The sequence below is a fragment of the Telmatherina bonti genome (assembly GCF_933228915.1).
Source record: "Telmatherina bonti genome assembly, chromosome: 4".
Taxonomy (NCBI): domain Eukaryota; kingdom Metazoa; phylum Chordata; class Actinopteri; order Atheriniformes; family Telmatherinidae; genus Telmatherina; species Telmatherina bonti.
The window spans coordinates 35,582,951-35,600,650 of NC_136622.1; the positions used below are offsets into that span (position 1 = coordinate 35,582,951).

Genomic DNA, 17,700 nt, shown 5'->3' on the forward strand with positions numbered 1-17,700 from the left:
TATATATATGTATGTAATGTATATATAATACATATATATATGTATTATATATATATGTATATATTTTTTCCATATTTACAATCCAGAAACTTGTCCTGCCTCATCATACTTAACCTGCATGTGTACACCCCGCCAACCCAAGTTTCGACACCACACTCCATGTCTTGCATTTCTGTTGCCATGTTACCATTTACAGGCTCTTGGCACATTCCATTAATGTTTTCAGTGGTTTTGTGTTGACGTACATATTTCTTGAAATTATTCCGTCTTTACAGGAAATTCAAATGAATCTGTGTTGGTTTTGTGTGGAAGTCGTCCAAGAGGGGTCACTTTATGTCAGGATAAATCTGGTTTAAGATCATGTTTTCTACCACTCTTATCCCACAATAACTTGATTTTTTTTTTTTTTATATTGTTTATTTTAGTAATGATAAAAAATCATTGGATATAGCTAAAAAAAAAACAAACAACATATTTATCCCAATGAAATCATTGTTATATCACACCTTAAAATCCATTTAGTGATGAACTTTACCTACCAGCCATGTACCGTTGATTGATCACTTTTACAGTCGTTATAATGATATTATTGCATTTTATTTAAAAGCGCCTTTTAATTCACTCAGTGGCATTGTACAATAAAAACAGGTTTAAAACAGCAACAAAAGAACCAATAAAATACAACATAAAACCATGGATCAGAGTGATTACTGTGAGTATGCTTTCTTGAACAGGTGTGTTTTTAGGATGGACATTGAACAGATGTAAACAGTCAGTGTTACGTATGTCTAGTGGGATGTCATGTATAAGTCAAGTGAAATTATCTTTATGGAAAAGTGGCCAATGTCTGAATGTGATAAAGCTATTAATGTTGCATATCTCGTGTTTGAAAGGAGCTTTAATTTGAGCTTCAGTAGGTGGACATGCCCTTTTTTATGTTTTTTAACAGAAATCCATATCTGTTTAGTAAAAGTACTTATTAACTATGGATTTGTCTGTAAGATCTTGTGTATATATGTAAAGCGTGGTAATTTCAGAGCGGACAAGTGATACCGATTCAACGTTTGGTTCATTATGCAAATGCAGGGAATAGCGAAGTTAAAATCATTATCACTCTTGTGTCATGTAGGTTTGCAAAATGGTCTTTTGTTGAAGTTGAAAGACAAGTCTGGAAAAAAACTGCAATAGATAAACAGTTGTATGTGATATTTAAACAAATTAGGTGATAAAATATAAAGGCACTAATATAATCATACAGTATCTGCTTATAGCAGCTGTATTTTTTCATGTTTGTCATTCATGTAGATATTGATCAGTTTCAGTCCTGCATGATTCAGTCAATCCAACCTGTGTAGCCTGATCTTAGCAACACGTCACACAAGCTGGTGGCTGCTCCACATACAGAACAGATCATTTAAAACTCATTTTCCGTGATATTATTTGTAAAAAGGTATAAAAAGAGATTAGTCAGCGTTAAAATAAACTCTCCGGCAGCAAAGCCTCCAGTTTTCAATCCAGATTGTTTTAGTGTCCTTTTTACACTTACATGAATGGTAAGAAATAACAAAAGAAAAGTGTTAAAAAAGCTGAAAAAATTATATTTGCATAAGTTATATTGTACAATTGCTTTAAAGCAAACTAAAAAAAAAAATGAATAAGGTTTGTAGAGATAAGAAAATTCACTATTTTTTGTGAGTTAAATACTGCACACTAAAAAAAAAAAAAAAATTAGTTGAATGAACTTTAAAAGGCAAAGGGGGTAAAACTTCTCAAAGATAACTAGATGAATAATTTTATGTTTAAGATAGATATATAAATACTCAGGGCTTCTCATGTCTGAGCTGAAACATATCATGATGTGACATTAAAATTATTTCTGAAAAGCTTGAGGTAACTTAGGAGCACAAGTTACAAGTGAAATAAGCACATTTATTTCAGTATATTTACCATTTATTACCATGTGATGTGTCAAAATGATTAGTGTAATCTTTTGCTTCTGCTTGTATTAATAAGAAGACATGTATCAGATTGTGTTCAACAGCAGGTTTTAGCAAAGTTTAAACGTATAAAATACGTCACACTTGGCTTGTTAGGTTTCATTTAGGTTCACAAACCACCAGAAGTTGAGTTTACCTCCTTTTAAACCTTCTCTCTGTTGAGTTTACATAAAAGGCTTTGCAGCCTTTCCTTTGCTTATTAACTTAACTCAACATTTCAGCTCCATTTTTTACAGTGTAATGACAGGCAAGATTTCACCTGCCTTTCTTGTTACCTCCAGCTTTTTTTTCTCTGTTAATAAGAAATAAAAACCAAACCAACCGTGCCAGAAACAATGTAGGGATGTTTCAGCATCACTTTAAACCTTTCCAGAACAAATAAAACATGTTTACATTCAACATTTACGTCTATAAAGGTCAATCAGTGATTCCTCCCTCTTTTCTCTTCCCTTCCAGCGGAAGCTGTGACGCCACGGACTAACTGAGGCAGAAACGCACTCACGTGTGTTTTATTAGCACATTAAGTTCATTGGTGATAACGAAAGCAGGCAGTTCACAATTAGTGCACTTGATCATATTCATATTTATATTATCTGCCTGTGAAAGCCACATGTCCAGTTTGTTTCCATGAAACTTGGTGAGCTGGTTTGGCAGCTTCTGAATAAACAGAATGACGCTGAGAATGTTGAAACTCGACACATACAGGAATATCCACACCCACAGCTGCAATTCAGAGCCTTAAACAAACAGGCAAAATACACTTACTGTCCACTTTATCAGGTCCACTTTACCAGCACCAGGTGGATCCCAATTATTTCCACCAGAACTGCCTTAATTTCTGATTTTTTTATTTTATTTTATTTTATTTTTTTTTTTTTAAATAAATTTAATAATTATTTTGCTTCATACTCGCCATGGCATCACACAGTTGCAGCACATACACGATGAGAATCTCCTGTTTCATAACATCAAGGAGGCGCTTCATTGCAGTGGTTTCCAACCTATTTTCCCCGACAACCTCCTTCATGCAGCTACCACCCCCCCACATGTGATCAGCTGATTAGATATTTGTGTTAGTTGAACTTAATGGACAGTGAGAATTTCAGAAAAATAAAAACATTAAACAAAAATAAATCAAATTATGCCAAAAGTTATGTCTAATCCCAACATGTGCTCAAAAGTTAGTTTCATATATGACCAAACACAACATGCTAAATATCAACATTTTAACATTTCATGTCTTAATTTTTAAACGATTGTCCATCTCATTTCTTTCATAAATTTTCTCTTTTTTTAAAATCAGTCTTATTAAAATTTATAAATTTTAATATGTATTTAGTAATTCTATTAAAGTTAGAAAGTATAACTGTGAACCTGATGCGAAAAACAGATTTTTTTTTTTACATTTTATTTAAGAACTTAATGAATAGTGAGAATTTCAGAAAATAAAAACATTAAACAAAAATAAATTAAATTATGCCAAAAAATTATATCTAATCCCAACATGTGCTCAAAAGTTAGTTTCATATATGACCAAATACAACACTTTTACATTTCATGTCTTAATTTTTAAACGATTGTCTATCTCATTTCTTTCATAAATTTTCTTTCTTTCTTTTTTTAAAATCAGTCTTATTAAAATGTATAAATTTTAATATGTATTTAGTAATTCTATTAAAGTTAGAAAGTATAACTGTGAACCTGATGTGAAAAACAGATTTTTGAACATTTTATTTGTTTTAGTTTTTAGTCACATTTCTGTAAGTTGCACCACCATAAACAATTTAGTTGTTCCTTACTTCATTTCAATATTATCTTCTATCAATCAATAACTGAAAATCAGTTTCAGTGAACTTTCGATGACTGAATATTTTTGACCTCAAACCTCAAAACAAAAAAAGATGCATTTAGACAATATTAAAAGTTCTCATGAGAAAAGAATTTAGTGATTTGATCTGTTTTCAGGTTTGGAGGAAGAGTCAATTAAAAATTAATCTCTTTAATTTTCTGGTTCTTTATCTAAACCTCCTGGAATTTTTCTGTTTCTTAAAATAAATTAATTTTGTTTTGTAAATGCTCAGGAAAGTGCCAGAAGATCTTCTACAATGCTGTGTAAAATGTAAATAAAATCATAATATAATGATCTATAAATCTCATGAACACATATTTTATTCTCAGTAAAAGATAAACAAGATATCAGATGTTGAGACTTGGACGTTTTATCATCTGGTGGAAAATATGAGCTCATTTATTAATCAGATGCAGCAACACATCTGTAAAAAGTTGGAACAGGAAGAACAAAAGGCTGGAAATTAAATGGGACGAATCAAAGACTACTGTAGGATAATTCAACAGCTAATCGGGTAAATCATCAAACCGGTCAGTAACATGACCGAGTATAAAAGGAGCATTACAGAGAGGAAGAGTCTCTCAGATGGAAGTCTAGAAAAACTGGGTCTGAAAACTGAAACATGTCCAGAAAAATGCTCCTCAACATAAATTTGCGAAATCTTGGAAGATTCAAGTTTAAGCAGCAGATCAGTTTTCCTGTTCCACCATGCTGCTGTGATGGATGCAGGATAGGGTTAGGGTCAGCATCGTCCTGCTGAAATCTGCAAGGTCTTCCCTGAAGGAGACTGTCTGATGGGGGGCAATGTTTCCCTTAAACCTTTGTGAACTTTTCAGCTGTGAAAATGTGAAATTCTTCCCAGAGAGAATTCCACATCTTCATCCAGGTTTCCACTCAGAACATTTTAAACAAGCTTTGGTCCAGAGAAGACGGCGTGTTTCTGGATCCTCTTCACATGTGATGGAGCTTTAACCTGAATTTGGCCTTGTCCAAAGCATACAGAGATTCCTTCTAATTTTCTTAATCTTTTGATTTTATACACTGAAGATTTCTTGATCTTCAAGCTTTTGCAGTTTTACACTGAAGGGTACATTTTTTTGTGCTACTTGGAAAACTGCATTTGTGATTTCTGCATCTGCATTCTGCTTGTTTTTCACGGTGTCCCAAGTTTTTTGGAATCGGTGTGGTATTTGTTACCCATTAGTTGGAATTTCATCACCAAATATTATTTCAGTTAAATGTTCAGTTTTATGTTAACCTTTCATTTTATCTGTGTTGATTTATTTTCTGTTTTGTGTTGCTGATGTTGCAGCAACAACAAAGTTGCCATCCCAATGAAACATTAACCAACATTTTTATATCTTTCACAATCAACACTTGATTTATTTTTTCATTTTATTTTTTATTTTGTTTTTACTTTATTTAAAAATCATTGTTTTTATTCATGCATTACCTCACTGATGTGTTTATTTAATCTAAACTATATTGAAAGCATTTGCTCATTAGAGCAGAGATTTGTAGCACCTGATGATTGTTCAGAATAAATTTGTTGAACAATATATGAGTTTGTTTGACTTTCATTTCAGTCTCATTTTTCATTCCTTCTTCCATCACTTGTTTTTACACATCACTGCTCAAGTGGTCCGAGATTATCTGAAACAGAATTATATCTGCCAAACTAAAGAAAGATAATCAATGATCATAATGAATGATGAAACAATAACACGTCAGGGGTACCACAGGGCTCAATTATTGGACCACTTTTTTTTTTTTTCTCTCTTCTCGTTGCTTGTTTTCTATGTTTTTATTGTTGTAAAGAACTTTGTGACCTTGTGTCTATGAAAAGCACTATATAAATAAAGTTTATCTCATCTTATCTTATCTTATTCTCTTTTTACTTGTTGCCACTTGGAGTTTATTTACAGTGATAATATTTCCTTTCCTCTATATGCTGATGACTGTCAGGTTTATTATCTTATAAAGCGCAGTGTGTTTTTTCCATCCCCTCATATATCTAAGAGAAAGATGGAGCTTTTTTTTAATCTCATTTTAGTGATATTAAGACTAAAATCAAAGTGTTCAGACCCAGCAAAACCAATATGACCCAGCTTTCCTCTGTAGCTAGATATTATAAGTCTGGTTTAAATGTGAAACTTGATATCCATTTCAATACGATGGTAAACTTCTGCCTTTTCAAGCTGAGGCATTTATCAGAAATGAAGCCGGTTGTGTGTAAACTCATTGTTTCATGCCTTTATAAGCCATACATTTCATAATGCAATTAACTTCTCTATTTTTTAATCAGCCAAAATTCCACTGCTTGCCTATGTAATGCTGCAAAAAGCTGATTTTAACTTGTCCAAGCATTTTCTACGCTACTTTTTCTAATTATTTTATTTGTTTTGAAGCCTTTTAATGGCTCTGAACCGCTGCAGCCACATGAACCATCTGACTTTTCAAGGTCAACAAACTGATCAGAGGATTTTATGGAACTGATAATGGGAGTTTTTACAGCTGCTAAAGCAAAACTGTGGAACGTTTAGCCAAAACATCTTAGTCAGACTTCTTTCCTGAGTGTAAATCTGGTTATAAAAACACACCAACCCAGTCTGACACATGATATTACTGTGAATTTTTTAACTCTTTTATTATCATTTCTTTATTTCTTGTGCATTTCCTGTATGTCTCATGTTTTAATGTCATTATTTAGCCTTGCTGTTGTTTTTTGCCACTTTAAGAATAAAAGAGTGCGGTAAGTCACCGACAGGAGCAATTTTGTTATTTCATTACAGTTAGAAATATATGAGTGAGTTATGATCATAATTTCCCCTTTTCTGTATTAAGAAGTCCTCTTTCTAAAATATATAATGTGAAGTTTAACCAACCAACGTCTCCAGTAAAACAGAGCGTCTTTGTGTGCCAGCACCTCGTCAAGTCGAACTTACTGTACTGTACCTTGTTTTAGGATTTAAAATGCGCCGTGTTGTCTGGAATCACACTGTTGTCTTTGTGCAGCGGGAACTCTTCGACATGGAGCAGTGGGAAAGGCCGCGGGAAGAGTTCAAACTTCACAAGAAGCTGGGAGAAGGACACTTTGGAGAGGTGTGGGAGGCCGTCTGGACCAAAGAGAACAAGAAGGTGGCCATAAAAATGCTGAAACAAGGTAGCGATGCTGGTGTTTAGTCCAGATATTTTTCTGAATCCATGTTGTTTTCTTGTAATGCAGACAAACTGAACCCTTCCTTCCATTCAGTCAGGGTTTTTCCTGCCTTGAGTCCACAGGCAGCACGTTGCTGATCCCACTGCGGTCAAACGGAGAACAACCACCAGTATGGGTTTTTATTCATTGCTGCCAGGCGTTGTTGTAGCAGAGAGCCCCGTGCGATTTGGAGCATTTTGGCTCATCTTTCATGACTGTTAAATGTGGGGGTGCGTGCGTTGGGGCATCTTCATGGTGCACACTCGGGTGTGTTTTGGAGGCGTTTTGATGCACGTCCGGTCAAATTGACTTTGCACATACAGAAAGTGTAAAAGACGTATTTTAGGGCCAATGAGTCAAAAGACGAACATTTGCTTGTATCAAGTAGCACAATCATCTGTTCGCGTGGGTGTTCTGTACAACCGCTGCCAGGAAGATATGATAAAAATTCAATCAGGTAGTTGTCTTTCTTTTTCTCTGATACTTTAGCAATGTCAGGAAGGTAATGTCGGGAATCCAAGTATTAAAAAAATTGGGGTTTCTGTTTTGCCACTTGTGTGAAAGACAATAATTCCCCAGTGAGTTCCGGTACAAAGTGGGAGGGGGAGTTATTATGCACCTTATCAGTGGCTCTAAATGAATGTGGCTTTTGTAATCACAAAGCTAGCTGCCAATCAGTTTCCACCAGCCGGTGTTTATCCTGGTAAAATAATCTACTGAGTACATTTAATCAGACATGTTACATCCGTGTGGAACGGTATGTAAATCCAACACATATCAATCATGTTTTTCATATTGTCTGTCAATGTTTCACTGGAAACTTGAGGAAAAATGTGTTAGCAACAGTTCGGAGCATCAAGCTCCTCTAACCTGGGCAGTAGCAGAGCTGCTTTCACATGTAGTAAGTCTCGTCCAGGTTTAGTCTGTTTTCATGTCCATAAATAGCAAAATGTTTCCAAATGCTAGCCTACAAACCCGATGGGTGAATCAGTCAGTAACAGTCGCTGCAAAGCTAGCCGCCACCTTTGTGGAATCTCTGTTGTTTACATGAGGAAAACCGACCGGAGGTCCGTCCACTCTGCGGTATCCGGGCGGTAGTGTGACTTTTATGTTCCCGTCACACTTAATTGCTTAACAATTAATTATTATAAAAAATGGACATTTTTGTATATTTACAAATTGTAACGGTATCGCATCGCGAAGATATCTCCTTCTGAATATATTTACAGATAATAAACCAGCAGAGGACGCTGTTGTACTCAACATCTCTGATTGGTCAGGTCTCTTGACTATCACCAATCATTCGCCTTTTTTTTGGTAACTTTTAAACTTTGATATAGCAGCTTGGTGGCAAAAAACAAGTTTTAGCTGCAGAAATGTTGACGCCATTTCAGTTTGATTTGGAGAATGTAGAGAAGAAGCTGCGCTCTGATTTAGTTGCAGAAACTAAATTCAAAATGAAAATTAATCAGTGTGAACATGGAATAATGACTACGGTTACATGAGTACTTTTAATTCAGAATCAATAATTTGTAATTAAATAATTCGGAATTAGGAAAAAACTCCCCTTTAACAGGAAGAAAACCTCCAGCAGAACCCGCCTCAGGGAGATCATAAACAGCCAATTCACCAGATTTTCTGTTTTTCTTCTTCTGCTCCAGAGGACACAAAGCAGGATGAGTTTGTGAAGGAGGTTCAGGCGCTGAAGAGTCTTCATCATCCTCGCCTCATCCAGCTGTTGGCCATGTGCTCCAGAGGAGAGCCGGTCTACATTGTGACTGAGCTCATGAATAAAGGAAGCCTCAAGTCGTACCTCGCCTGTGAGTCCTGAAACACACAAATACACAACACACACACACACACACACACACGCAGACAGGCCTTGGCTGAGCTTCAACCTCATAAAAAGTCCTAAAAGTGAATCAGATTCCTTCTGTAACAGTGATGTTGAATTACCAAAGTGTTGTTTTTAATCTCCAGTCTCTAAATTCATGCAGTTCTGATGCTTCAATGTGGAAAAAAGTGAAAGAAATGAAGTTGATTTAAGCTTTTTGAGGATTTCAGCCTTTTCAATCCCTCAGAAGCAGAATTTAGGCCAAGTGACCTTAAATCTTTCCCCGTTAAATCCAAACAAAGCAGGGTTATAATCCTCCTTCTGGCAGCTCCTCTAAGGAGAGAAATTACGCTTTGACATCATACAAAAGGTTTTTATCACAAGGTGAGGAAGAGGCTGATTTTATTTTATACTGCTGTATCTCTGTCCTCATTTCTACCTATTTACTGTCTACGTCCACCGAACACGCAGCCGGTTACGCCACCTTTTTCTCTAGAACTGCCAGAACTTTCGGTGTCTGAGATTCTGGAAGAAGCCTGACCGTCACGCATCCTGTTATATTACATAAAACTACGAGATTTTATGGTTTTATCATTGTTTTGTTTTTATTATACCTGATGCAGCTGAAGAGCAACAATAGTTTTCACATGAAGAGTCCTTGTGTGCTGGAACCAGATCTTAGGTGGTTCTGCTCCGGTTCTGGCAAAGAACCGGTTCTGGTTTCGACTGAAAGAGTCTGGTCGGTTCCGCGTCGTCGCCGGCGGGTCACCAAGAACAGAATCCAGGATCTGGAAATGTTGGTTTCTTTTGGGTCGTTTAGTTTCTGCTGCGTCCGGCTCTTTTTTCTGCTCTCCTGAAATCTTTTCGGTAATATTATTATTGTTATTACTGCATAACTCCACCACGATAACTGATCATTTTATTCTTATAGATGATGACAAAATGAAGACATATTGCATAAACCAAGTTGTTCTGTTATTATTTGGTAGGAATATATATATATATATAAGTATGCTTCTACTCACTACATTTGAACAAAATATACTTTATTTAATTTTTTTTTTTTAGATTTGTCATTGTCTCTCTCTCCTTCTCCCTCTCCCTCTCTCTCCCTCTCTCCTTCTCTCTCTCTCTCTCTCTCCCTCTCTCGCTCTCTTCTTCTCCCTCTCTCTCCTTCTCTCCCTCTCTCTCTCTCTCCCTCTCTCTCTCTCTCTCTCCTTCTCCCTCCCTCTCTCTCTCTCTCTCTCTCCTTCTCTCTCTCTCTCTCTCTCCCTCTCTCGCTCTCTTCTTCTCCCTCTCTCTCCTTCTCTCCCTCTCTCTCTCTCTCCCTCTCTCTCTCTCTCTCTCTCCTTCTCTCGCTCTCTCCTTCTCCCTCCCTCCCTCTCCCCCCCCCCCCCCTCTCTCTCTCTCTCTCCTCCTGCTGCTGAAACCTTTCATGCCTTCATCACATCTTACATAGATTACTGTAGCAGCATGTTTTATGGCACCACCAGCCTTCTCAGTAAACTCTGCCGCAACGCCACACGTTCCCAACACCACATCAACGCCTTCACTGGCTCCCTGTTCAAGCTCAAAACCCTCCCCCTCACCCAGACCCAGACCCCCATGCTTCACCCCTCCACCCCGTCCTGTACCTGCCACTCTGCTAGCGCCAACCTGCTGATCATCCCTAAGACCAAGCAGTGAACCTGCAGGGTTGAGGCCTTTTCCCTCTAGACCCCCCCCCCACATACATCCAAGACATTACAGATTTTTTTCCCTGTTTTCTGTATTTTGCCTTTTTTTTAACTGTTGTTTTATCCTGAACAGCAGCATGGAGGATTTTTAAAGCGCTGAATTTTTATTTATTTATTTATTTATTTATTTATTATTATTATTATTATTATTATTATGAATAATAATAATGATAATAATGAATCTAACCATTATTATTTTTATTATTAGTTATCTTTTTTTTATTATTTAATTATTATTATTATTATTATTGTTATTATTATTATTATTATGTAAATGAAATGAGAAAACCTGATTCCAACATGATGCTTTGTTGTTATTAAGACATTTAGGAAAATAATCTGGACATATTAACGATATTTAAAAATCATGTTACTCCAGAAATAAAGCTGATATGACTTTTTCAATGTCCTCTGATGTAATGTTGTATTCAGTGGAGAGTTTCTACGGAAATATGCATGACTCAGCTAACTGTGTGTGTGTGTGTGTGTGTGTTCAGCTGCTGAAGGCCAGGTGCTGACATCAGCGCATCTCATCTACATGGGCAGTCAGATTGCAGATGGTATGGCCTACTTGGAGGACAGAAACATCGTCCACAGAGATCTGGCCGCCAGGAACATCTTGGTGGGAGACGATCTGGTCTGCAAGGTGGCTGACTTCGGACTGGCTCGGATAATTAAGGTAAACCGTGTTTGGCTGTATTTAAACAGGAATGAACTTCATCAATCAAACCAGTAAAATATTCAACATGAGCATCATCATGACATCTGATTGGTTGGATTTCATACGTAATTTTACTGCCATAAGTTCTGCAAATTGCTTTTTGTAGCATCGGGATGCAATAAACATGCAGAAAACACCACAATACTGACAAGACACTGGATTCATCCTCAATGGATCTGGAATCTGATGGTGGATCCATGTAGGATTGCTGTAAGACCAGAACATCCGCTGGAAATGAGCTGATTGGTGGAAGTCTGACCTCTGAGGGCTTTATGGTTACCCGTAATATACATGAACCTGTATGAGAAGCAGGAGGCCATTAGAAGCATTAATACATCATTAAGTCGTACTAAATCACAAAGGTGTTAACATGCAGTGCCACAAGCTTCTTTTTTTGTTTTTGTTTTATTTGTTTTGTTTTGTTTTTTGTTTATTCTATTTTGTTTTGTTTTATTTTATCTTATTTGTTTTGTTTTATTTTATTGTTTTGTTTTATTTCTTTTTGTTTTATTTTATTTTTTGTTTCTTTTTGTTCTATATTGTTTTGTTTTGTTTTATTTCATTTTGTTTTATTTAGTTCTATTTTATTTTTTTGTTTTGTTTTCGTTTATTCTATTTTGTTTTATTTAATTTTGTTTTATTTTATTTAGTTTAGTTTTATTTTATTTTGTTTTTGTTTTGTTTCATTTTCTTTTATTTTTTCATTTTCTTTTGTTTTTTTTTTAATTATTTGTTTTGTTTTGTTTATTTTTGTTTTGTTTTATCGTCCCACCCCACAATATTCCCTATGTTAAAATACAAAGAATAAATACCATAATATTAGTTGCAAAGAACTGGGTTAAGGTCTCCAACTCCTCTAACAAATATAACTAAACTAAGTGAAGAAGTTCTCCTTGAAGAGCTGAGTCTTGAGCTTGCTCTTAACGTAGAGGGAGGCGTGTGGAAGCGCTTCATGCTTTGCTTCCAACCACACACCTTTATGAGCTTGAGACCAACATGATGTCGGCATCATGACAATACTTTGCTAAAACAACTTTTCCCACCTGCTGGTTGGGTTGAAGGAGGAGGAAAGTCTCATTCAGCTAACTTTCTCCACTTGTCTCCATCCATCTCCAGGACAGTGTTTATACGGCCAGTCGCAACACGAAGATCCCGGTTCGGTGGACGGCCCCCGAAGCTGCACTTTACCAGCGTTTCTCTGTGAAATCAGATGTTTGGTCGTTCGGGGTTCTGCTGTACGAGATGATGTCACGAGGCAAGATGCCTTATGAAGGTACGTTAAGACTTGCTTCCTAGTTTTTATTGGTCCGACGTTGACATGAAGCCTCGTAAGCCGAGCTGGTGGACGATGTGTGTTTGTACAGCCGGGATGCCCGCCAGCAGCTTCCGCCTGTAGCAGCAGAAATAAAATGATGCCGTCTCAAAGTATAAACAAATCCAAAAGGAAACAGTCAAAGGCCGAAAGGTTGAACCCAAACTGGTCCAGCAGAACAGGGACCTGCTGGAATCCAGCAGTCAACCTGCAGCAGAAACCTGGAACCACAAGGTCACCGAGAGCTTTACATGAGAGAAGAAGGAATTTAAATTCTATTCAGGATTTAACAGGAAGCCGGAGAAAAGAAGCTAAATTAGGCAAATACGAGTCCCAGTAATTCCTGTCAGAGACCAAACTGCAGTGTTTTGGACTCGTTTGAGGCTTTTTGGAAAATTTCTTGGACAAACTAATAAACTTTAATAATCTGTTTTAAAGTTAACAAAGATATGAACTAATTTTTCAGCATCTGGAATGAAGAATATTAATGATTTAACAGCTTTATGAAGGTAAAAGACAGCAGGCTTTTATTATGTAGGAGGTAAAGGGCAACGATAGGTAATATTCAGATGATATTCCTGGAAGTATTCCCATCCAGAGAAGCTGGAACTATTTCAAGTTCAGGGAAATTATCCAGAGTAATGTGCAGAAGTGTGTATCCTGGCTGTGCTGAGGGGGATGTTTGCTCATTTCAGCGTCATATTTGTTTGGAATAACTTGAAACAAATCATTGAGCCACATTTCTGCATCGAGTTAGTTGTCATTTACACACAGTTTATTTTAAGTCTTTGTAACACACATCGCCCTAAATACTCAGTGGTGCGTTTAATGCAGATTTAATCCAATACCGAAAAAGTCTCTGCAAAAAGAAAACGCTTTTATTTATTATTTACAGTACATTCCTAAAGCAGCAGGCTTTTAACAAAGTGAAATGGCAAAGAATCAGGATAATTTGGTATCTATTTAGTCATTTAATGGTTAAAAATAAACATATTTGCTTTATTGTTGCATATTTTTTAGGCAAGATCAGTTTATTTGTACAAGACAATTATAAATGCTTTATATGAAACATTAAAAGCATTACAGATGATGTAAAGAAGCATAAAAGAACAACAAATGGCAAAAATAACAATTAAATCATGATTAATATTAAAATAATTAAAAGCAAGATCAATTAAAAGTTACTGGACTTTGTTAAAAGATATTTTTACAATTTTTTTCCTTAAAAGCTGGAATGTTGTGGAAATAGAAACAAAAACAGAATGCAGGTATTTCTAAATCAGATAAATGCATATTTTATTCCCAATGAAACATAAAACCTTTTTTTTTTAAGTTCATGGTAAATATGAGCTCTTTGTGAGTCTGATAGCAGCAACACATCTGTACAAAACAAACCCAAAAACAACTGAAGGAGCATTTGATAATAAATCAGGTTAATTAGCATCATATCAGTTAAATGACCAGGTTTGAAAGGAGCATTTCAGAGAGGCAGAGTCTCTTAGATGCACACATGTTCACCAGTCTGAGACAAATTGGGTTTAATGTTTAACAACTTTAGAAAACATGTTCCTGAACATAAAATTGTGAAAAAAAATTGCAGTCAGTTTGTGTTTTTCATAAAAAGATTTTTTTTTAAAAATAGGAGGAATCTCTGTGCGCATGGGACAAATTTAAAAGTCAAAGTTTAATTTGGGGCACTAAAGCTGGATTATGAACAGACATGATACCATATCATGTCATAACCTCCATGACAACTTTTGAAACAGACATCCTCATTTATGTACGTAAAGGAGCAGCAATGGTCCTTTAAAAATCATGCTGCAGCATTTTGTACCAGCAGAGATTCTTTACTAGAAATTATAGCATGGACTCAGGAAGACTCAGGTTTCTGTTATGTGTTATAGAGAAGAGATAGAGTTGACTGTTGTAATATTTGTAAGACAGTGAATGATGGATGAGGAAAGATGAGAATGACGATGAGGAGGACGGGATGGAGAAGAGATATGTCTAATAAAAGAGGACCAATGAGGAATTTGTCTCTCAGGCTTAAAGAAAGATGGATTCAGGAGCTGGTTGGCTCATTAATATAGCTGTAATGTACCACAAGGTTCCAATTCATTTCCATTTAAAGATCAGCTAGCCAAGTTACAGGCTGGAGATAAACATTTTATCATATTACAACATTGACCTGTTCAGGTGTACCTGCCTCTCCCCCTGTGATCGCTGGGATAGACTCCAGCTTCCCTTAAATGAACTGACTGGTTGGATGGATGGATGGATGGATGGATGGATGGATGGATGGATGGATGGATGGATGAATAGATGGATGGATGAATAGATGGATGATTGATGAATAGATGGATGGATGATGGATAGATGGATAGATAGATGATGGATGGATGGATGGATGATTGGACGGATGGATGGATGATAGATAGATGGATGAATAGATGGATGGATGAATAGATGGATGGATGGATGGATGATTGGACGGATGGATGGATGATTGGATGGATGGATGGATGATTGGACGGATGGATGGATGATAGATGGATGGATGAATAGATGGATGGATGGATGGATGATTGGACGGATGGATGGATGATTGGACGGATGGATGGACGTCACAATATGAACTAGTCAGAAAAGGTTTAATTATTTACTTGACGTGTTTTTTGTTTGTTTTGTGTCCTTTTCGCTCTCGACCCCCCCATCCCCCCATCCTCCCATTCAGGGAAAAGCAATAAGGAAGTTTTGGATCTTTTATCGTCTGGATTTCGGCTGCCATGTCCAACCCGATGTCCTCAGAATATTTATCGCATGATGATGGACTGCTGGGCTGCTGAGCCCTCCAAAAGACCTTCCTTCCACGCACTGCACAGCCAGCTCGATGCAATATATGCCAGGATCTATTTCAAGACCATCGAGGTATAGAGGGATGAAAACTCTGATGGAGGAGGGGGAGTAGAGTGGACAGGTTGAAGGGAAATGGGAAGGAATCCTCTGCATATGGTCCACTTCCACAACAGGGTGACATAAAAAGAAAAGTGTTACAGGATGGTGGATGACACACGGATGAAGAAGGAACGGGAGGAAATGTGCCAAATCAAAGGGGACAAATGAAGAATTCTTCTTTCTCAGGCTAAAGGAAAGGCAGACAGACTGCAGATAGCCTGGGAGAGATGTGTAAATACACTCCTTCAGCACATTCACAGAACCAACTCTTCCTAATTTATATCTGTTTTATAAACAATAATCAGTTCTGTGCATGTCACGTTTGAGTATGCACATTTTAAAATGTTTTGAATTCAGAGGACTTTAAACTCGCTTCTTGTCTTCAAAACCAGTTTTGAGAATCAGGAAGTTTGTGCAATAATTAAAAGCTTGTTGGGTTTATTGAAACACCAGCTGATGGGATATAAAAATGTTTGTCTAACGCTTAAATATTTTGACTGCTGGATTGGTCGCCATGATTTTTGGTACATATCTACAGGTTTTTGCCAAGGAGTTGCTTTGGCAAACATGTTTTTTATCTACATGACTACAGGTCATAATTTCCAGGATGGCCTATAATCAGAACTTCTTATCTTTAACTAATGACTTTTGAATATTGATCAGCTACCTTTGTACATCAATGATAAAGTATTAACCATTACAGCCACCAGTGGCTACTTCCATGTACACATAGTTTGGCATACAAGTACTGTAGCAAATACTTGAAAAAATAATTCAAATTTGTAACGTAAAAGTCCAACTTTTTGGATGTAAACATATTTCCTCTCAAGCTGGTAGTTACAGTAGAAAACCAGGATCATTGTCATGTCTTTGAAGTAACCGGAGCAGGAGTCAGCTAGCCAACATTCTGGTGTGGAAATCGCAAGTTCAGTCACGATTTATTCAACGATTTGCAAAGTTTGATCGTAATATATCGATCACAAACCTGACACGATACATTTTCAATTCAACATAAAGCTAGCGTAGCTTTAGCACAATAAAACGCAGATTTGATCCCAATATGAGATGTCGGTTCAATATATATTGATTCAGGTGTCACAAATTCTGCTGCAATCTAATTTCTGTTTGTTCATTTTGGGAGCTAACCGGATTAGTTTTAGGGGTAAATCAGTTCAATCACAGTACAATATATATTGATTTAATGGTGTCAAATTCTGGCACAATATGATTTAAATAAATTTAGATTCAGCAGGGAGTTTGCCTACATGGCAAATTCTGTCCAGACATGATTTAACTTTAATGTAATTCAGGAGCCATCTAGTCAATTTTTATGAGTGTAAATCACAAATTCAATCTCAGATTAATAGAGTAATGATGCAATTGGTACCGATTCAAAGTTGGCTGTCACAAATTCATGACCCTGTTTCAAATCAAATCCAGCTAGCTTACTTTTAAGGTTGTAAATTGCAAGTTAAATAATAATATAATATAATATTGATTCAATGGGTACAGATTCAACATTTGCTGATTTCATAAATTCATCATTTTCATTCAGGTCAAGAGCTAGCTAGCCTTGTTTTATTGGTGTAAATCTGAAGTATCTTTTCTATGCATAATGATTATCAATATCACAAATTCTATCATGATACGATTCAATTCAATTCAAGAGCAACCACCAATACAATATTTTATAGATACTACTGTTTGCCAAATTCTCTATTGTTGCTGCACTAAAACTTCTATTTGATATGATTCAGAAACCAGCTAGCTTAGCTTTGGGAGTGGAAATTACAAGTTTGTTCACAATGCAAGTTATCAGTTTAACAGATAAATATTTGATCTTCGACTATACAAGTTGGACTCAGTCAGATTCAGGAGTCCGTGATCAATATTGGAGTCAAATGTTTTTTAAATCGGTTATGATAGTTGAGGTAGTAAATATCTTTATTTTCCTAATCAAATTAAATTCCATTTTCTACTTGGAACAAAGAAATAATAAACTATTCCACATCTTTCTTTAGTGGATCTTACAGGTAATTATTGTATCCTAATCCAGACTTTCAGTTTCCAAACTGAAACAGATCAAAGCCTGTTGAT

General features: G+C 36.3%; 1 protein-coding gene across 1 annotated transcript in view; it reads left to right on the forward strand.

Moving 5' to 3' along the window:
* Positions 1-15,582, forward strand: part of srms (src-related kinase lacking C-terminal regulatory tyrosine and N-terminal myristylation sites) — a gene marked incomplete at both ends in the record, with an annotated part of 17,206 nt that extends 1,624 nt beyond the window's left edge. The window contains 5 exons of the mRNA XM_079238595.1: positions 6,862-7,009; positions 8,707-8,865; positions 11,113-11,294; positions 12,453-12,609; positions 15,383-15,582. Coding sequence (XP_079094721.1) covers positions 6,862-7,009; positions 8,707-8,865; positions 11,113-11,294; positions 12,453-12,609; positions 15,383-15,582 — 846 coding nt within the window. The remainder of the gene's footprint in view (positions 1-6,861; positions 7,010-8,706; positions 8,866-11,112; positions 11,295-12,452; positions 12,610-15,382) is intronic.
* Between the last annotated feature and the right edge of the window lie 2,118 nt (positions 15,583-17,700).